This window comes from Eurytemora carolleeae, unplaced genomic scaffold (genome assembly GCF_000591075.1).
Source record: "Eurytemora carolleeae unplaced genomic scaffold, Eaff_2.0 scaffold425, whole genome shotgun sequence".
In the NCBI taxonomy this organism is placed as follows: domain Eukaryota; kingdom Metazoa; phylum Arthropoda; class Copepoda; order Calanoida; family Temoridae; genus Eurytemora; species Eurytemora carolleeae.
In genome coordinates this window covers 197,359-218,465 of record NW_019396321.1, presented here as the reverse complement: position 1 = coordinate 218,465, position 21,107 = coordinate 197,359, and the positions used below count along the sequence as shown (strand labels likewise).

At 32.9% G+C, this 21,107-nt stretch overlaps 1 protein-coding gene across 4 annotated transcripts in view; it reads left to right on the top strand.

Moving 5' to 3' along the window:
• LOC111700908 (very low-density lipoprotein receptor) overlaps positions 1-21,107 on the top strand; it is a 35,640-nt gene that overhangs the window by 10,019 nt on the left and 4,514 nt on the right. For 2 of the 4 annotated variants that reach the window (XM_023471981.1, XM_023471980.1), the window contains exons 4-14: positions 3,235-3,981; positions 4,152-4,324; positions 5,801-5,879; positions 6,164-6,258; positions 8,753-8,969; positions 10,903-11,110; positions 13,494-13,695; positions 14,015-14,167; positions 15,362-15,569; positions 16,816-16,952; positions 18,888-19,052. In XM_023471981.1, the coding sequence (XP_023327749.1) occupies positions 3,235-3,981; positions 4,152-4,324; positions 5,801-5,879; positions 6,164-6,258; positions 8,753-8,969; positions 10,903-11,110; positions 13,494-13,695; positions 14,015-14,167; positions 15,362-15,569; positions 16,816-16,952; positions 18,888-19,052 (2,384 nt within the window). Of the gene's footprint in view, positions 1-74; positions 161-2,390; positions 2,680-3,234; positions 3,982-4,151; positions 4,325-5,800; positions 5,880-6,163; positions 6,259-8,752; positions 8,970-10,902; positions 11,111-13,493; positions 13,696-14,014; positions 14,168-15,361; positions 15,570-16,815; positions 16,953-18,887; positions 19,053-21,107 lie in introns of those variants that run through there. The other 2 variants (XM_023471983.1, XM_023471982.1) reach the window with 2 other exon arrangements.

The following is a 21,107-nucleotide window of genomic DNA, read 5'->3' as shown; positions in this document are numbered from 1 at the left end:
AAACTATTTTCATTTTTGATTTAAATCAATAATTCTATTTTGGATTTGTATTTACAAGTTTAATCCATGATTAGATTAGTATTGTTATTATTCGTCCCTGGGGGTACTTTAGGTATCTCAGTACAGATTAGTCAGTTCATCAATTCAAACTCAAATCATGGTAGGATGTATTTTTGTTTATGTAGATGAGTGTTACCACACACTCCACTAGACAGTAGGAGAAAGAAATGTTTATGCTATATTCCTGCTACGACTTTGTGACTTTGTAGTTCCTCTAGTTTTGATTTTACGAAAATATATGATATGAAACGTTTTTTTTGTTACTTATTAGAAAATCAAAACATCTATGTTCTTCTCAAAAGGTTTGAAAAAAATATATTTTTGAGGGAAAAAATCGATTTTATAGAGAAAACCAATCTAATTTGTTGTACTCAAGGGTTCCCTCAAACAAACAAATATATATATATATATATGAGCGAAAAGCTTTATTGTATAGATTTGGGGTATGTAGTAATGTAATGGACTCCATTATGATTTCCACAATTTTTCACAATAATGAAGAATTAATTACTCACCCGATATCTTTGTAACCTAGGGTCGTAGACCTTTGATATCTCTATCTTCGAATTCTGACATATCAAATAGTCTTTAGTTTGTAAGTTTACACCATTAGGTTGCAAAAGCATATGAATTGAAAAATTCAAGTTTGTGACAAGTCATCAGTTCCCTTTTTTTCAAACATTTGGCCAGTACAAAGTACAAAGTACAAAGTACTATGTACAAAGTACAAAGTACTATGTACAAAGTACAAAGTACTATGTACAAAGTACTATGTACAAAGTACTATGTACAAAGTACTATGTACAAAGTACAAAGTACAAAGTATCGGAAATTTGAATGCCGTCACCAGTACACAAACGAGATTTAAGCTGATAATGAGCCTAAAACTTAAGACATTGTATCGTTATGAAAACCCGTCTTGAAATTCGGATTTCACGAATGGGNTGGCAGAATTTTCTCTAAATTTTCTAATATCTTCAAAGTTTTATAAAAGGATGAAATCTGAGGAAAACTTAACCTGAAAATCCTCCAGATTATAAAGATGTTTACATGAAAACAGTTCTAAGAAAAATTCTTAGATGCGAAAACTTTTATAAAGTTTAATTTTTTTTAAATTTTAAAGGGATCACTTAGTTAGTTAGCATTTTTGTTTGCCGTTTTTTTATCTGATATTAATCGTAAAGAAATTAAGTATTTGCCACAAACTCTGATTTAAATCCTTATATCTTTACAACCCAATGTCGTAGACCTTAGATATTTAAAACTATGAATTTTGTTAGATAAAATAATCTAAGTTTAAAATATCAAAGGTTTACACCATCAGCTTGCAAAGATATTGAGATGAGAAAATTTGAGTTTGTGGCAAAAACTCAATTTCTATTATTTACCATTTCAACTTATTAAAGAAATCTTCCAAAACAATTAACAACAGTCTATACTTACCATTATAATATTCAAATATTCTGTTTTAAAATTAACTTTAAAGAAAGTGAGCAATTGCCGAAACAAACTCTCATTTTCTAATATCAAGGAATTACATCATAAGGTTGCAAAGATAAAGGATTTTGAAAACTAGTTTCTGGCAAGAACTCAGTTTCTGTCTAAAGTATTAACCTTTGATAGTTTGAAACAGAGTGAAAAAATATATATCAAATTGTTTTTAAAAAAGTGTTCGATCCCTTTAAATAAAATTAAAATCATTTTGCTCCTCAGCTAAGATTTTATGGATTTAACTTTAACAATAAACAATTTATTTTAAATATTTAAATATGGTGACTTGCCTTTGATATTTTAAATTTCTTATGAACTAGGCTCGCTCGCCCATCTTATATTTTAATTGAAAATTTTCTCTTTGTATACATTGTAAGACAAAAACAAACAAGAAACCACGGATTTTGAAATTTTATTGGAAATCGAATTTTATTGTAGGCAAATTTTTGAAATTTTGATCATTCATAATCCTTTTCTAGGGTCATGTGAGGTACCACAATAAATTTGGGCCCGATCGGTTCAGCCTATATGACGTTTATTGGAAACAAACAAACGGACAGACACCAGAACGGACAATTGCAAAGTATATATAAAGATATGCGTCTTCCGAACATGCCTACGCAATTATTATGTAAAAACATGTGACGGGAAATATCGTAAAAACGGGTAAAATTTAGATTTATGAATATAAACATTTTTATTTAAATATCCAGATTTTTCTGTGTCAGATAAGAACGCAATTGTTAGGATAAAAGTACACGTGCAAACTTGAATTCTACGCCGCTAATCCTTAAATTCAAACTTATTCTTCAAGAAATGGGGTTAAACTGGGTTCAGTAGACATCGAGTAACAATCAAGCAGAGATCTTGAATATAATCTTATCTTTTAAATTCTTAATTTTTTTTAAATTTTGAAATCTAGATTTAAAGTAAGGTCTGAAAAAAGTCATATGAACTATTCAAAGACGGGTTGACAGACCCCAACTTAAATCCTATTTGAGAGTGTTTAAAGAATGAGGAGGAGAAATAATAATCTCCGGGCTAGGTTTCTCCTAGCTCCCTTTCTCCTAAACCAAACGCTGGTATCCGGAGTAATTCCAACCGGAAAATTCTCCTCTCTCACACAAGGTTCAATCTAAACTTATTTTGAAATGTTTAAATCGTAAAATAATAGTTTTGCTTTCACTTTAGGCATACAGGCATACAGGCATACAGGCACCTAGGCTGACAAGGATATATATATTTTATGAGATGACAGAATAAGGAATAAAAGTAAAATGACTAAATTACATTTGATTAGCAGGTGGTTATATATAAAATATACAATATAGGATATACAATATAGGATATACAATATAGGATATACAATATAGGATATACAATATAGAATATACAATATAGGATATACAATATAAAATATACAATATAGGATACAGGTTATAGAAACCGGTTCCACTACAGGATACAGGATACGGTATACATGATACATGATTTAGGATATAGGATACAGTATACAATATAGGGTATAGGATACGAGATACAGGAAACAGGTTAGAGAAAACAGAGTAAAATACCGCATATCTTGTGCTGGAAAGTTTATTTAAGGTTCTGAACTCTAATCCAGGATTCTTCTATATTTATTGTTCCAAGGAAGGAGACAAATAATATTATTTTATTTCCTAGGTTTGCAGAGCGATATCTGCGGAGAGAACGAGTTCAAGTGCCTGGACGGATCCAAGTGTATTCCAACCCGTTGGTCCTGTGACGGGGAGAGGGATTGCGGAGATGGAAGTGACGAGGATGAGAAGATGTGCTCGGCCAGGTCCTGTTCCAAGGACGAGTGGAAATGTAAACCTGGACAGTGTCTCCCCTTGTCCTGGCTATGCGACGGACACCCGGACTGTGACGATGGTTCGGACGAATCCGTCTGTAGTAAATCGTGTGGGGTAGAGGAGTTTCAATGTACAAACGGATTATGTATCCAACCTTTGTGGCGATGTGACGGTGAAGACGACTGCGGAGATGGTTCCGACGAACAAAAATGCAGTCAGCCGTTGAAATGCGGGAAAACTGATTTTGAATGCCGGGACGGACATTGCATACACAAGAGGTTTGTTTGTGACGGAGATTCAGATTGTATGGATGGAGAAGATGAGTTAAACTGCAGCGAACACTCTGAAACTCTGATTGGAAACTGCACTGCTCTCGAATTTCGATGCAGAGATCAGCATTTCTGTGTCCAGTCCAAGTGGGTTTGCGATGGACAGAGAGATTGCCCGGACGGGAGTGATGAGAGCGTTGAGGAGTGCGGGATCAAGAAGGAATGTTCTCCGAGTGAGTTCAGTTGTGACTCCGGAGAATGTATTACCGGTGTTCTCCAGTGCTCTGGAGCTAGGGACTGTAAGGACGGATCCGATGAGAATAATTGTGGTAAGATGAATCTTTATTTCTAATTAGTGTTGTCGCGATTTATGCTCTTTGCTCTGTGTTGCTGTGGAGTTTAAAAAATTCAAACGTTATTTAGCCATTGTTTAACTATGAATTTACTAAAAAGAGCAGAGTACACAATATCCATTATCCAGTATATAATTGATGCACAGGTAACCCTGTTGCAAGCTGTGATCCTGTATCTGAGTTTGACTGTGGGGACGGAAAGATGTGTATCCCCCTGGAGAAAACATGTGACGGGAAGAACGATTGCGGGAGTTGGGAGGATGAACCTAAATCATGTCGGAAGAACGAATGTTTAACCAACAATGGTGGTTGTGAGCAGGTAAATATAAACAAAGATAAATCTATTTATCTATTTCTCCGAACCTAGATATTCATTCACGGAATTATTCATGTTCACAATAGAAACTTATTTTTACCTTCCCAGCACACTCCTATTCAATATTTGCATGCTCTTACGCACAAATCGAGCAGTATTTTTCCAATTACTCCTTTTAAACTTCTATTCCTTACTCCCTGGTTGTATCTTAAAGATTGTAGCTACTATTTAAGATTTTGTTGCTATACAGTGGTTGTAGGAGTTAGTTATATATGATGGCATGGCTACAAGTTTCAGTTTCTGTTTTGATTGGTTGTTTGTAGCTGCAACGCTGGTAGCTTACTAGCTGTAGCTGTTGTAGCTTTATGCCCTGGTTTTAGGTGTTAGCTGAAGCCATGTGTTTGATAGATATTTGCTTGTACCCATTGAATTTACCTTATGAGTTGTAGAGTACTGGTTGCACGTTTTGCAGCTTAGTGGCTGGGTTTTAGGTAATTGATATTGCTGTGTAAAGTAGCTTTTTTACCATAGCTATATGGAATTGTAGTTATGTTAGTAGCTGTATTTTGTATTGTGTATCTTTATTTGATATTGTATTTGATGAAATCCTATTTGTGCTGCGGGCCTATGAGCTTTATGAGACTATTAAGCAATATCACTTTGCAATAACATCTCAACCAAGCTCCCACACCACTTTTCCAAATTTACAAAATCAGGGAAAATAGGATTTTATTTCATATTTCAGAAACTTTTTCTATAAAAAGCGTTAAAGGCAAAATTGAAAAGCGGAAAGGCTTTTTCCGTTGAAAGATGATCAGGATTTTCTATTGAACATTACAATCATGAATCATTAAAAAGAATGTTTTTTACCTAATAAAAAGCCATTAAAAATGGAGAGGGTACAAATGGTCGAAAAACAAAATGGCGATGCTACAAAATATCGAACGAAAAAATTTCGAATATCAAATGTCGATGTTACAAAACGTAGAATGAAAAATCGTCGAAATTTGAAAATGTTGAATAATACTAAATATCGAATGTTACAAAACGGTGATATTACTAAAGGCAAAAGTTTTCAGATATCCGCGAAGTAAGTTTTTTTTCTAAGTTTCGTCGTTTTATATCTTAAACGTTTTCTTTCATTCTATGTTTTGTTATTTGACCTTTTGTTGATAGAAATTTGATTTTTCGACGTTTTATACTTTTCTGTATTAAAGCCATGCAATAAAAGACGACATTTCCGCAAAGGCCATAAGTAAACTTTGATTTAAAGATGGGGTAGCAACGTGTTTGAAAATTCTTTGTTTATATTTTTCTCTTGTAACAATTCTTTATTTGCTTGTCAAATCAAATCAAATCAAATCAAATCAGACTTGCCCTACATTAACAATCTTGATCTGACTCAAAATTAACAATTCAACTTATAAACTTTTTTATCTTACTATCAGTCTCTGTAATGCACGGTTTATCTGTATCAAGGTATGCCTGGATACACCAACCAGCTACAAGTGTGCCTGTCAGCCTGGATACAAACTAGGGTTCAACAATACCTGCCAGGGTCAGTACATTATATAAAACATATTCGCAACTTTGAGACATGTTTACCACTACTTAATATCTAATATTGATATCTTTTTTAAGGCTTTTTTCGCACACTTATGTATAAAACAGTTCTGACGCATTTTTAGCAAACCTATTCTTAACAGTAGTTACTTTAGATCAAATCCTTTTCACTTTTATCAATGCGCAAATTCTAAGTTTATATTTCCTTTAGAACTCTGTGAAATTTCAATCAAAGATTTATGATGAAATTATATAAATCTAGATTATATATAAATCTAGATATGAATGAATGTGAAACTCCCGGCTCCTGCTCTCAAGTCTGCCTGAACCAACCTGGAAGCTTCAAGTGTGAATGCCTACCTGGATACAGGAAGGTTAGTTCCAGGTTTTATATGATTCTTTATCTCTAAATTGTAACTCATGTTTCCACTTGATTAATCTGATAGGAGCGCTAAGGATCCTCAGATCATATCCGGATTATAACGGGATGAATAAAATGACCCTGATGAATGGATCAGTAACATTTTGCCTTGTTTCACTTTGCCTAGTCACATTTTGCCTAGTAACATTTTGTCTTGATAACATTTTGCCTTGATAACATTTTGCCTTGGTTACATTTGGCCTTGGTAACATTTTGCATTGATAACATTTTGCCTTGGTAACATCTCTCTATAATTTTGCCTTGAATAAGTAAAAACTATTTATTATTATTACAATACATATATATAACCTGCTAGGATTGACAATGGACTTTTTGTTGAAACTTTAAGCATCATCATCTTTCATAGCCAGGTCATGAGCAATCATTCTGATGTAGTCTGAATTCAGGATGGTATCATAACTCTCTGCTACATATTTTAACCTGCCCAGGCCGTCTAAGGATTTCTGTTTTCTTCCCCTGTTGGTTGTTTTGTCTTGTCCAAGTGCATTAGACATAAATGAGCGTCTTGTATTATTGTAGTAAGATGTTACCAAGGCAAAATGTGACTAGGCAAAATGTGAGAAGGCAAAATGTTACTGAGCTAAAATGAATAGAGAAAACGGGGCGAATGAAATGACCTATCTGAAACTATATGAAATGACCTATCTGAAACTATATGAAATGACCAATCTGAAACTATATGAAATGATCTATCTGAAACTATATGAAATGACCTATCTGAAACTATATGAAATGACCTATCTGAAACTATATGAAATGACCTATCTGAAACTATGAAAAAAAATTGAGTCTGCCACAAAGTCTGATTTTCTAATCCCTATATCTTTTCAAGCCAATGTCGCAGACCTTAGATACTTGACACAATGAATTCTGTAAAATTAAACAGTGCAAGTTTAAACAATTGGGTCTAATTTTGGCGGACTGTGTTCTTAGGATAAGTATTTCAAACTGCTTTGTCAATTAATAATAGAACTGAGTTCTTGCCACAAACTCAAATCTGTGATGGCCCTGAGTGTCGCCATTATATCATTGAACGATGTGTTATCTTTTACTAATATTAATGATAAGATACAAAATCGAGTCATGCAGTGTTTTGAAAACTTTATAAAATCTAAATTAAAAATCTTTATTTATTGATGTATGATGTTACAAATTTGTTTAGTTAATTTTTCAAATACTAGGCGTTTAGGGACCTTCGAGTACCTTCGTAATTAGCGTATAAATGTTGCTTTGCCACAAAATTTTCTCATCCTTGTATCTTTGCAACCAAATGGTCCAAACCTATGATATCTTAAACTTGTATTATTAGATTTAACAGAACTCTTTGTTTGAATTATTTAAGGTTTACGACATTATTATGCAAATATATAGGAATTAGAAAACCAAAGTTTGTAGCAAAGACAAAATTCCTTTGTGCCTAATCGTTTCTGCCGTTTTAACGTTTTTTTGGATAAAAACAAGCAAAATAGAGAGAGATATGAGACAACGCAAAGAAAGTATATTACCAATCTTTCTGGGGAAAAATATATTTTATGTTTTGTGCTTTTGTCTTGCATAAACAAATAAAATAAATGAATAATGGTTTGTATGCTCTATGTATGGTCTATTATAATGCATGGCTGGAGAACAGTCTTGTAATAAAACTGTTTATATAAACATGGTTATACACTGCCAAAACAATTCTAATAGTATCCTTAGAGACCCGGAGTAAAAGCTGCAAGGGGTGTTCATTTTTAGAAAATGTGAATTGAGAGATCCAACAAAATTTTAAAAAAGAAATTCTTTAGGTTTATGCGTTTATAGATAAAACATATGTTTACCCTCATAAATCGATAAATGTAATTTTATCAAAACATAAAATCAACTGAGATTTGAGAACGATTTGGGAACTAAACCTTCTCTTATTTTTGATCATCTAAAAAGAAAAATCCTCTTTGTTGGGTCCTGTGAATACAGCTTTCACAACCAACTTTGCTTATCTTGATCAAATTCTTTCAGAAAATAATTTTAAATGACCTCAAATATTTGTTGATTTTTAAAAGTATAACATTTCAATACTGGAATTGAAAAAATTAAGTTTTGCAAAGTTTTTTTTATAAACTGTTGTGTCTAAGTAGAGGAAAAACTTTAAGTTTTCTTCAAATAAAGTATTCAATATCCGGAGCTTTTCACCTTTAGGAAATAAACCATTGCATTTTTTCACACATGGTAGGAAAATTATATTATAAAATAAAATATTATTTTTTTTGGAAAAATAGATATTCTAAATCAGACTTTAGATCAACAGAAATTGTTAACATGATTTTAGTGAGCTGCCAACTACAGAATAACAGGATCGTTTTTTTATCTATTTTTTTTTTACCTGAAAAAGGTGAATTTTTACAGCAAAGATGACAATTAGAAAATATAACATTTAATATTTTTAGGATACTCATCAACCCTCTAGATGTAAAGCAGAGGAAGGTCATCTATCCCTGCTATTCTCTCATAAGAGCGATATAAGAAAACTATCCCTGGAGAGGAGATCCTTGACATCCATCGTGAACTCAACCAGGTCCTCCTGCGCCCTGGACTACGTCTTCAAGACAGGGATGATATTCTGGTCTGACGTCATGGAGGAGAAAATATACACCGCTCCGATAGGAAAGAAAACAATCTTTTCCGTACAAGGTCCAAAATAGTTGTTGTAAGTTGCGTACAATAATCTCAAACTGGAACGCATTGCTGACTGCGTAGCGCGAGTAAAACTTTTATTTCTTTATTTTCAATTTTTCAATTTTAACCGCGTCAAAGGGATTTGTGTAAAGAAGTAACCAAAATAATTGATTGAATGTCGTCAACGCTCTTTCATTTGAGAAGAATTGCCGGTGATTGTATTGGTATGTTGTGACTGAAATATACTGATATTTCTCTACGAAAAGGATTTCTAGAGAAAAAGCAATTAAAAATCACGCAACCTCCAGAAATATGACTCTAGAACAAACAACAAAGACGATAATCATTTCGGTATTTTAGTCTTTATTGTATAACAGTTCTCCTGAACTATTACCATTCAAATCTCTATAATATGTTGATTTTATTTACTTCTTCGTAAAGTATTTTATTTGTTTGAAAGCTTTCTCGTTAAATATTTGTAGGAATATATTTATAGTTTGAGAATTACAAGGGGGTTAATGCATGGTTCTTTTAGTTCATTTATCCATCCTTCTCTCTTCAATATATTTACAGTTTGGGAATTACAAGGGGGTTAATGCATGATTCTTTTAGTTCATTTATCCATCCTTCTCTCTTCAATATATTTATATAGTTTGNATTTGTAGGAATATATTTACAGTTTGAGAATTACAAGGGGGTTAATGCATGGTTCTTTTAGTTCATTTATCCATCCTTCTCTCTTCAATATATTTATATAGTTTGAGAATTACAAGGGGGTTCATGGGTTCATTTACTTTATTTAACCATCCTTCTCTCTTCAATATATTTATATAGTTTGAGAAGGGGGTTCATGGGTTCATTTACTTTATTTATCCATCCTTCTCTCTTCAATATATTTATATAGTTTGAGAAGGGGGTTCATGGGTTCATTTACTTTATTTATCCGTCCTTCTCTCTTCAATATATTTATATAGTTTGAGAATTACAAGGGTATTCATGGGTTTATTTAATTTATTTATCCATCCTTCTCTCTCCAATAACTCGAGCTTCTCTAATTTATCTATATTTTTTTGTTGTTTAATAGTTTTATTTTTTAATTCCTTCAGATAAAATATGTATTAAAGCACTATGCTTGTTTCAAACAAATCTGTTTTATTTTGCCCCAATTCACTCCAAATTTTACTTAGTTTGGTTTGATATTTTCATTAGAATTCTAGTTTTTGTTTTTTTCTTTTCTTCCCTTAATGATAACATTCATTACAGTACGATTCATTTTCAATTTTAGTTCATTTCTGCTTAGTTCAACAATTTTTCACGAGTTTTTTCTCCAGGTTTTGAAGCTTTAAAATGGTTTAATTTTGAGTCAGGTTTTGCTCTAGGTTCAGTTTAGATCTAACAGGTTTACTCCTACCCCTGCACTGCACTGTATGGATAGTCAGAAAGTTTAATTCTATTGGAAGTTTGTATGAAACTTTTGACAGACGGATAACACTGATGTCAAGTTTTTGATTAGAAACTAAGATAACCTTTCAAACATCTAAACTCATCAATGTCAAGTATTTCTTTTTTAAATAATCAAATTCCAACAAATATACAAACACCGAGAAACTCAAAAAATAACCATCGCTGATCCAAAATTTTGATTTTTTTTTGTAATATCCAGGGAATCGATTTTCGACTTATACTCAAAGAAGTGATAGTACCATAAAAAGTATGAGGTCCATGTAGAAAATATGTACACCTTGAAATAACTGAAATATAGAGCTTTTCAATGACATCTAGATTGTGAAAATTAAAGAGAAATTGTTACCTCAGCAGTCAGCACCCAATACCCTTAAGCAAAGTTTTTTTGAGACACCCTGTATGTAATTATCATTTTGTACTTTCCTCAGAACATAAAGAAATTGTTTCCTTACTATAGACGAGGGTTGGAGGAAGGAAGTAGTTGTAACTAGCTCCGTTCTGACTGCAGATGGTCTAGCAGCAGACTGGATCTACTCCCATCTTTACTGGACGGATACAGGGACTAATACTATCTCTATGTCGGATTTCCAAGGGAAGATGATTTCAGTTCTTGTCAAGGATGATCTTGAAGAACCAAGAGCTATCGCTCTTCATCCCAGACTAGGGTAAATATCAAAGTTGTTTATTAAGGTTGACACTCGATGCGCTCTAATGTACGGGAAATGACGTCTCCCAACTAATGTACAGTAAAATTCGTAATTGACGTCACTGACTTCATAGACTCACCTCTTTGATCAGTGACGTCAATTACGGAGTCCATTACTGAGGAGACGACATTTTTCGTACATTGGAAAGTAAGCTACTTTGATAAACAACCTTAGTTAATATTCATTTTATCCTAGAGTTTTTTCTCCATTAATTGTTCTTTTTGATAATTCCAATTATAATCTTGTTCTAAAACCATTTCTTCTTTTTCATATAAAGGAAGTGTTCGCGGAAAATGATGCGTGATATAGGATTTAACATTCTTAATTTATTTTATCTTATTAATCCAATCCGAATTTTTTGTCACACGAACTTAAGAATACCCGTTCTTATTAATCGATCCTAAAGCAAAGCAACGCAATACTAAATGCTCTAATAAGGTGTCAGATACTTTCTCAAAGGCATTTTCCCAAGGGCGACGTTTCCCAAGTGACAATTTCCCAAGAGCAACTTCCCAAGTGTGTAATTTCCCCAGCGGCAACTTCCCAAAGGTTAAGTTAGGCCCTCTGAAGCGCCGCAGGCTGCAATGGGGCCGAGCTTTGTGGCTTGGATGGTCTAGGAGTCCGAGCGCTGCGGCTAGGAAGGCTTGGGAAGTTACCGCTTGGGAAATTACACATTTGGCAAGTTGCCACTTGGGAAAATACCCTCGGGACATTACCACTTGGGAAAAATTCTTTGGGAAAGTACCTATAACATCTCCAAAAAGAACCCAGTTTTTGTACTGCCTTTAGGAGTCTATAAAGGAAAGTTTAACATTTTCTCTTTTACAAAATAATTTTCATTAATGTAGAACCGCTTTCATTTTCGTGACCACTCACTTTAAGTTTAATGAAAAAGAAATGTTGGAAACAAATAAAATACATGTTCAGTTTGTGTTCTTCTAATGAAGAATGGTGGAAAAGTCAGATCCGAACCAAATTAAACACAAACAAACTTTTATAACAAACTTGAGATCTCTGGTGGTTTAATTCTAGTATAATCCAACCTTGATGCATCCTTCGTTTTTATCATACATACATCCTTGATTTTATTTCAAATACATCTTTGATTTTCAATTCCAATACATTCGTGATTTTCAATCCCAATACATCCTTGATTTTCAATTCAAATACATTCGTGATTTTCAATCCCAATACATCTTTTCTTTTGAATTCAAACACGTCCTTTATTTGCAGTTCTAATACATCCTTGATTTTCAATTCCAATACATTCGTGATTTTCAATCCCAATACATCCTTGATTTTCAATTCAAATACATTCGTGATTTTCAATCCCAATACATCTTTTCTTTTGAATTCAAACACATCCTTTATTTGCAGTTCTAATACATCCTTGATTTTCAATTCCAATACATTCGTGATTTTCAATCCCAATACATCCTTGATTTTCAATTCAAATACATTCGTGATTTTCAATCCCAATAAATCTTTTCTTTTGAATTCAAACACATCCTCTATTTGCAGTTCTAATACATCCTTGATTTTCAATTCCAATACATTCGTGATTTTCGATCCCAAAACATCCTTGATTTTTAATTCAAATACATCCTTGATTTTCAATCCCAATACATCCTTGATTTTCAATTCCAATACATTCGTGATTTTCAATCCCAATACATCCTTGATTTTCAACTCAAATTTATCCTTGATTTTCTATTCAAATTCATCCTTGATTGAATTGTGATGCATCTTTAATTAAAAAGTGATGCATCCTTGATTCGACAGTGATGAATCTTTGATTCGACAGTGATACATCCTTGATTTTTAATTCAGATTCATTCTTAATTCAGAAGAGATGCATCCTTGATTCACTTGAGATGCATAACAGTGATGCATCTTTGATTAGATTATGATGCATCCTTTATTTAATATTTATGCATACTTCATTTGATAGTGATTTATCCTGAATTCTAAAGTAATGCATCTTTAATTTGATAGTGATTCAGCCTGAATTATATAGTAATGCATCCTTAGTTTGATAGTGATGCACCTTGCATTCTAAAATGATGCCACATTACTTCTTACTTTTTTAATAATGAAAATTTCTTAATCTAATTGATTATTTCTTGATTTGATGTAATTAGATCCTTGATGCAGCATTGATTGCATCAATACTGTTGCATCCTCTATTAAAAAATTATCAACTTTTAATCATTGATACGATTATCATTATCATTATCATTATCATTATCATTATCATTATCATTATCATTATCATTATCATTATCATTTTTGAGAAGGTTTCTCGTTAACAATTTATTTTCTAAACCTTGTTTATTTTCAGCTGGATGTTCTGGAGCGATTGGGGATCCAAACCCAAGATAGAGAGAGCAGGGATGGATGGATCGCATAGATCAACAATCCTCGAGGAATCCCTTCACTGGCCAAACGGGATCACCCTTGATATAATCCTGGATCGTATCTACTGGATTGATGCGAAACTTAACCTCATTGGATCAGCAGATCTGGACGGATCTAACTCAAGGGTAGGAAAATATTAGCTGTAAGTTCTATAAACCTGGTTGAGGAGGGAAAGGAGGGGAGGGGAAGGGGGGAGAAAGGTGGAATCAGAGGTAGGAAAGAGGGATGGGTAGGATGAAAAGGAAGGGAGGGGGAAGTGGATGGAAAGGGATTGATGTGGGGGGAGAAGAAGGGAGTGGTTGGGCTGGTGGGTTGAAAAGGTTTTCTAGTTTGAATAAAGAAAAGTGATAAATGACATTATTCCTTCTAATCTTTTGATGCTTTTACATCAAAATTTTGGTTTGAATAAATTGTTTTATAATATATCAATGTGTGTACCGGTAGGTTATCCTGTACTCCTCGACCCTGCTCAAGCATCCCTTCAGCCTGACCGTGTTCGAGGACTTGATGTACTGGTCCGACTGGCACACGCACGCCATCTACCAGGCGGATAAATTTAATGGATCTAATCCTACTCCAGTCACTAGCACTCATATGGTTAGTACATGATTTTAAAGGATTGTTTAGTAATGTATGAAGGGGCTAAATATATACTAATTTTATATCAATAAAGGATTTTAAAAAATAGTGGAATGGACCGACACAATCTATTTAGACGGTTTAGTTAAAAATAAAATAAAAACGTTTCATTCAACTCAGCTGTATTTCTCAACTGGAAAATAAACTCTTCATTCGGAAAAATGGCGCGAGTTTTTTTTACGGATTTAACGGTATTTCCATTCCGATCAAAAAAAACTTTAAATTATTATTCTCGTTTTACAAAGTTAAAACTCTAAGAAAAATAAAGTTTATTCTATAGTAAAGAGATGCACAGTATAACAGTAAAGTATGAAGTAAGTTAATATATATTGTGTACAGAAAAATATTTTTAGCTTTAGTGAAACTTTACTCGGATTAATCAAAAAAAAATGAATAAAAATTGCTTGTAGAAATTCAAATGTTAAGTTTGAATTTGTTTGTAGAACATATTTAATTTATTCTAAGTGTAATATTCTAAATTATAAAGTTACTCAAATTAATTATATTTCAAGTTTTTAATTATCTCTCTGAGTCTGACTGAGAAATATTTAAACTTATTCATTCGTAAACAGATGAAATGCCCGGCGTTGGCGAGGTTTACATTATTACACAAAGTTACTTCAGCCGTTTACCCGCGCTTGGTATTAAAACATGATTTTAGCTTAAGTACCCGGCGTTGCCTGTGGAATAAAAAAATTCCAATGTCATCCCCAGGCTACCCATGGGTTCCCTCAAAAAAGTTCAGCCGTTTTGTCAGCTAGAGCAAATATAAATATAAATAAATATATATGTCATGAGCAAAGAGCTTTATCAAATAGATTGCTCAAGTACTTTTTTCTGTAGTTTTACATTGTAACTATTTTTGTTGAAAGTTTACATAAATAAAGTTTGTATGACAAAATTGAAAGTAACTGCAAATTTTAATTGTGAAGTAACATCAAAAATTGATACAGGGCAACCCTGTACTAATTACTTCACAATTAAAATTTGAAGTTAAACTTTCAATTTTGCCATACAAAAATATTAAAAAGTTCTCATACACTTAATTCTAAAGAAATTAGAACTATACTATTTATTCTTTTAAAGAATTTATCAAGATATTATTGACACTTTTATTCATTAAAAAATTACCAATTCGATGAATTATTACAGAAGGAGATGCCGATGACAGTTCACATGTACCATCCTCTCCGACAACCGGAGCTACCAAACCATTGTATCCCAGTTAACGGAGAATGCTCTCACTTCTGCGTCCCAGCTCCGAGAATAACTGAGAATTCTGCCAAAACGGCCTGCGTATGTCCGATGGACCTGGAGCTGGACGCGGATCATAAAACCTGCGTGAGAACCACTATTGAAGGTAAAGTGTAGTGAATATAACCTTTACAAAAAACATGTCGAATGTTGAAGAAATTTTGTTTAGCCTATTTTACCCCCCGAGTAGCCAATTTGATCCAGCTTATTATACATATATATATATTGATTACGATATCCCATGGCTGACTTTAAAACCACTTTATACGTATTCAATATTATGCTTGGCTGTAGGCGTAATTTTGAGTGACCCTCCAGCTGTAGAGAAATGTCTCCGATTTACAACAGTACTCTTTAAACCTTCAACAGTGGCGCAACTAGGGGGGGGGCGAACCGAGTTTCGCCCCCCCCTCAGCATTTTTCGCCCCCCCCTCGCCCCCCCCTCGACCCCGACACTATTTACTATAATTTTTGATTTTTGGCGCAGTTTAAACAAATCTGGTCTACTATATTTGAAAAAAAAAAAATTTAATTATTATTAAAACAATTTTCTGTAAAAAAATTATTATTATATTTCAACTTTTATATCATGATTCATGGTTAAATCCATAGTTGTGTGACTCAAGCTGTTCAGGGTCAAGGAATACATATATTTGTGTACACACAGTATACCTATACTCTTCGTAATTCAAAGTTCANATTTTGATAAAGGAGATAGGGTAGATATGCTTTGTGAGAAACCCTATAGAAAGGGTAGATATGCTTTGTGATAAACCCTATAGATAGGTAGATATGCTTTGTGATAAACCCTATAGATAGGGTAGATATGCTTTTCACAAACATTTTAAGTTAGCAATAAAGGCAGTGTATATGAATAAAGCGATATTTAAAGTAGTTTAAATTTCTGGCCTTCTTTCTATTCCACATCTACAATACAATTTGTTTAAAACTTACCAAGTATATTAACTTTTTAACAGAACATCGCAAATAAAAGTCCTATTTTTCCAGTGAATGTAACAAAGAAAATGCAAAAAACACATTTTCAAATTTCATATTTTGTTCATTAACCCTCATCTCTAAGTACCTAAGATGGTTAATGAATGTTAAATACTGAATAACCGGCACTGTATGATCTAAACTTAGTTCTAAGTATACCCTCTCCCCTTCCCTCTCCGCTGTATTTATATTAGCATTTTACACATTTTTTATCTTGTATTTCTCATTCTGGGAATATATAAAAGAGATTAATCATTCTTTTTTGGTTCATCTGTAAAATGAATTGAAATTTTGTAAATTAGTTTTCAAGATGGACCTTTTTGGTCTCAGTAGAAGTAATTCAAGAATTTGTTTAGTTGACTCCCCTGAGACGTATAATATACCCGGAGAGGATGAAGATAAATCTGCTCTGGTTGCTCCAAGTGTGGAGCTGACCAATGTCTCCGGAATGTTGATCGGTTGCTCTGCTGCTGTCATGGTGATTATGATCATGGTAAGCTAAAAACCATCAACCTGCTAGAAAACAAATATCACAATCGTCAACATGCTTGCAGTTTGGTTTGGGAAAGCAAACTGGCGGACATGAATGGAACGGATATTTAATTACATGGTTATTATTTAAATATGATGATTCCAAGGTTAGAAATAGTCGGTTAATATGGCTCATTTTTTTATTTTACAAAAAAAAACGATACAAGGTTATAATTTCAAAGAATCATGATCATGTAGCCAATTTGATCCAGCTTATTATACATATATATATATATATATATATATATACTTTTTATCTAAACTTTTACATTTTAAAATAAATTTCAACATTTTACCATATGTAAAATATCAAATTCAGCAATGAAAATAAATAATTGGTAAGAAGACAAAAATTTCCTGGTTCAAAATTTATTTAAAATATAAAAGATGCATGGTAATTTGAGTAGCATAAAACAAATTAAGAAGTCAATAAAAATAAACTTCTTACCAAACCTCTATATATCTTGAAAGCAATAAATATATACCTTTCACTGATAAACCGTCAACCCCTCAACATAAATTCTCTCAGATAAATGAAACCATGGAGCAAAAAGATTAGAAGAAAGGAGAGAAGAAAAATAATAGAGAAAGAGCAAAGGCTTTGAAAAGAGTGTTGAAAAAAGAATAATAATAAGACGAAGTGGAGAAGGGGAACTAGGGAAGTGGAGAAGAGGAACTAGGGAAGTGGAGAAGGAGAACTAGGGAAGTGGAGAAGAGGAACTAAGAAAAGAGAGAAGGAGAACTAGGGAAGTGGAGAAAGGGAACTAGGGAAGTGGAGAAGGGAAACTAAGGTAGTTGAGAAGGGGAACTAGGGAAGTAGAGAAGGGGAACTAAGGAAGTGGAGAAGGGGAACTAGGAAAGTGGAGAAGCGGAACTAGGGAAGTGGAGAAGGGGAACTAAGGAAGTGGAGAAGGGGAACTAGGGTAGTGGAGAAGGGGAACAAGCGAAGTGGAGAACGGGTGGCTAAACAAATTATATTTAATACTTTTAATACCATGGGACTGAGGATTCACTGAATTTTCCAAAATAAACTTTAGAGAACATTTTTTATGTTTTCGAGAGAAAATTTTGATAAAGGCTTTGTACCCTGGAGGATTGGGGCTGGGAGGGACGGGGGAAGGAGGGAAGAAAGGAGGGAAGGAGGTCTGAATTAATCTAACTAAGTTTTCCAAACATAAATCTCCTTCAGATTCTTATAAAAGTGATTTTACTCGAGATTTCACGAGTTCCTGGAAAGTTTCAGCTAATGTAATGTCGTCATTTCATTAAAGTGAATTAAAAGCAATTTAATAATCTCAAAATTGTAGATTTATGTGGTTTAAATGGTGGCTATAATTTGTTTGTTTTGAATTAATGACGACATTTTTTTACAGTATTTATGTGTGCGTGGTGTCCATCAAAGAATTCCTTTAGAAGAGAATTAATGTTGGAAATGTTAAGACTTTTGAAGAAAATATTTTTTCTAGAGAGACTTCTTAAAATACAGGAAATATCGAAATTTAGTTTAAAGGGATCATCAAATTATCAAATTAAGGAAAGCAATAAAGGAATTGATTTTTTGCCACAAACTCAAATCTTCTGATCCCAATATCTTTGCAACCTGATGGTGCAAACCTTTGATATTTCAATCTTAGATTAATTTATCCATAAGTATTAATATTTTGAAATATCTAAGGTCTACGACATTACAAAGATATAGAGATTAGAAAATCAGAGCTTGTGGCAAAAACTCAACTCCTTTGTTCCAATTCCTTCCCTTGTCTCATGCTGCAACAATATGCGAGGCTATTTTATATTTAAGCATCTTAACATTTGAAAATTTTGAAATAAAGGGTTGAAATTAATTAAAAAATTTCTAGATTCCTTTCTGTTTAATTTTATAGTTTTGTTTCTCTAGGTTGGAGTATATCTGTATAGGAGACAGCACCTGAAAAGACTTCCAACCATAAACTTTGATAATCCTGTGTACAAGAGAGGAGGCGGAGAAGTTGAACCCAACCTAGAGAGAGTTTATATTCAACGAGAGAACGATTATATCGATATTGCGATCAATGAAACTCAGGTAATATTCTCTAAGTGTGGTATTGAAAATTGACAGGATAATTGAATAATTCACAATTGTTAATTTCTTCAAATCGACCGATACTCTACACTCTGTTGGAGTTAAGCAAAAAAAAAGACCCAGTGAAATTCAACTAAAACCTGGGAGTAAACGTTAAAAAACAAGAAATGACGTTGGAACTCATTTATGCGACAGCGCAATCAAATTTTAGTTTGAAGCGATTAATTGTTTAATCAGTGAATAACAGCTGACTCGTGTATTAAAGATCTCTTACTGACAAAAAACAGATATTGGTGGTCTTTGATTGGTCAATGTTGTTAGCAGACTAACCTCTCACTTTTTAAATGTACAAACCATTTTTGATGAGATTAATTTTTCCTTGTTCGTGGTGTATCTTCCTATTCCTATATTTTCCTGGTTCGTGGTGTATCTTCATTGTCCTATATTTTCCTGGTTCGTGGTGTATCTTCATTGTCCTATATTTTCCTGGTTCGTGGTGTATCTCCCTTGTCCTTTATTATTTTCCTGGTTCGTGGTGTATCTTCATTGTTCTATTTTTTCCTGGTTCGTGATGTATCTTCCTTATCCTATATTTTCCTGGTTCGTGGTGTATCTTCCTTGTCCTATATTTTCCTGGTTCGCATGGTGTATCTTCCTTGTCCTATATTTTCCTGGTTCCTGGTGTATCATCCTTGTCCTGGTTCGTGCTGTATCTTCCTTGTCCTATATTATTGTTGTTTTCAGCTCTGAATTTAAATTACACTTTTAACTACAATTTTAGTTATCAAAGTTTAGATATTTATTTTATAAATCTAAACAAATAAGAAGAACTTGGGAAAATAGAGAAAAATAAATGACACTCTCTCTCTACAATTTAGCAAAAGAAATATTTTTCTTAAACTATTAGATATTCCGAAATTGAAAATATGTTATATTTTATATTTTATCTTATTACGTTCATCTTCAGTGTTTACTTTAGCCCGGGTATAAGCTGGAGTGTATTCTAAGCATAATCTTGCAATCTATCAAAATTTAAAGTTTACAAAAAGCAGGAGAACGGGGGGAGAGACACATCTGTGCAACGGTTTAATGTCATTAGTTTCAGGCAGAAAGGAACTAAACAATTGTCTCAAATTCTAATTTTCTAATTCTTTGAAATATGTTTAATATTTCAAACTAAGAATTCTGCTAGATCTAAAGTTAAAAAGGTTAAAATGTCAAAAGTCTACAATATCTGTTTGCAAAGGAATAAAAAAATTGAGTTTGAGAAAACTGTTCAGTTTTGCTGTGACTTAAAACTAATGGTTTAAAAGGGTGTTGAAATTTAACTATTTATAACACAGTTATTTTGGTACCACATACTTTAATTTTTTTTAACAGAAATTGTCTCTTCTTCGAGAAGGTTCAAGCCTTTTTAGATTTAATTTTGTCCCGCAATAATAAAATATAATCTAAAAAGGCGAGAACCATCGAGATAGAGAGAAAATTTAAGTACAAAAACTTTATAGCACGTCGTGCCAAAACAATAATGTTATAGGTGATTTTATGAAACGTTTGTGTACTTATTTCAATGGCTATTTCTAGATCAAATAAGCTTTGAAACAAAGCAGAAGTAAAAATATAAAGTTGATTTCAATTTTATTTTTATTTCAATTTAAAAAAAATATTTTGGAAATATCCTAAATTTTTTGAAGAAAATCCGGGAACCAATCAAAACTTTATAGCACGTGCTATAATGTACAGCTAATTTAACTTTATAGCACGATGATTACTTTATAGCACTTTTATATTCACATTTATTTTATCTCAAGGCTTAATTATTTTATCCGATCATAATGAAATTAATATCTCAATATCTCTATGATGTCATGTCAGTTCCATTCATAAGAGATAAAGATCCGTCATTCAGTCGCAGAGCAGGATTGAGCATGAATTCGATAAGTATTTAAAGGGAGTGTTCGCGAAAAATGAAAGGGGGTATAGGCTTAATGCGATAAAAAAGCGCTTTTGATCGCTACTAATCTTACTTCTATCTGTTGCGTCTATAAGGAGAAA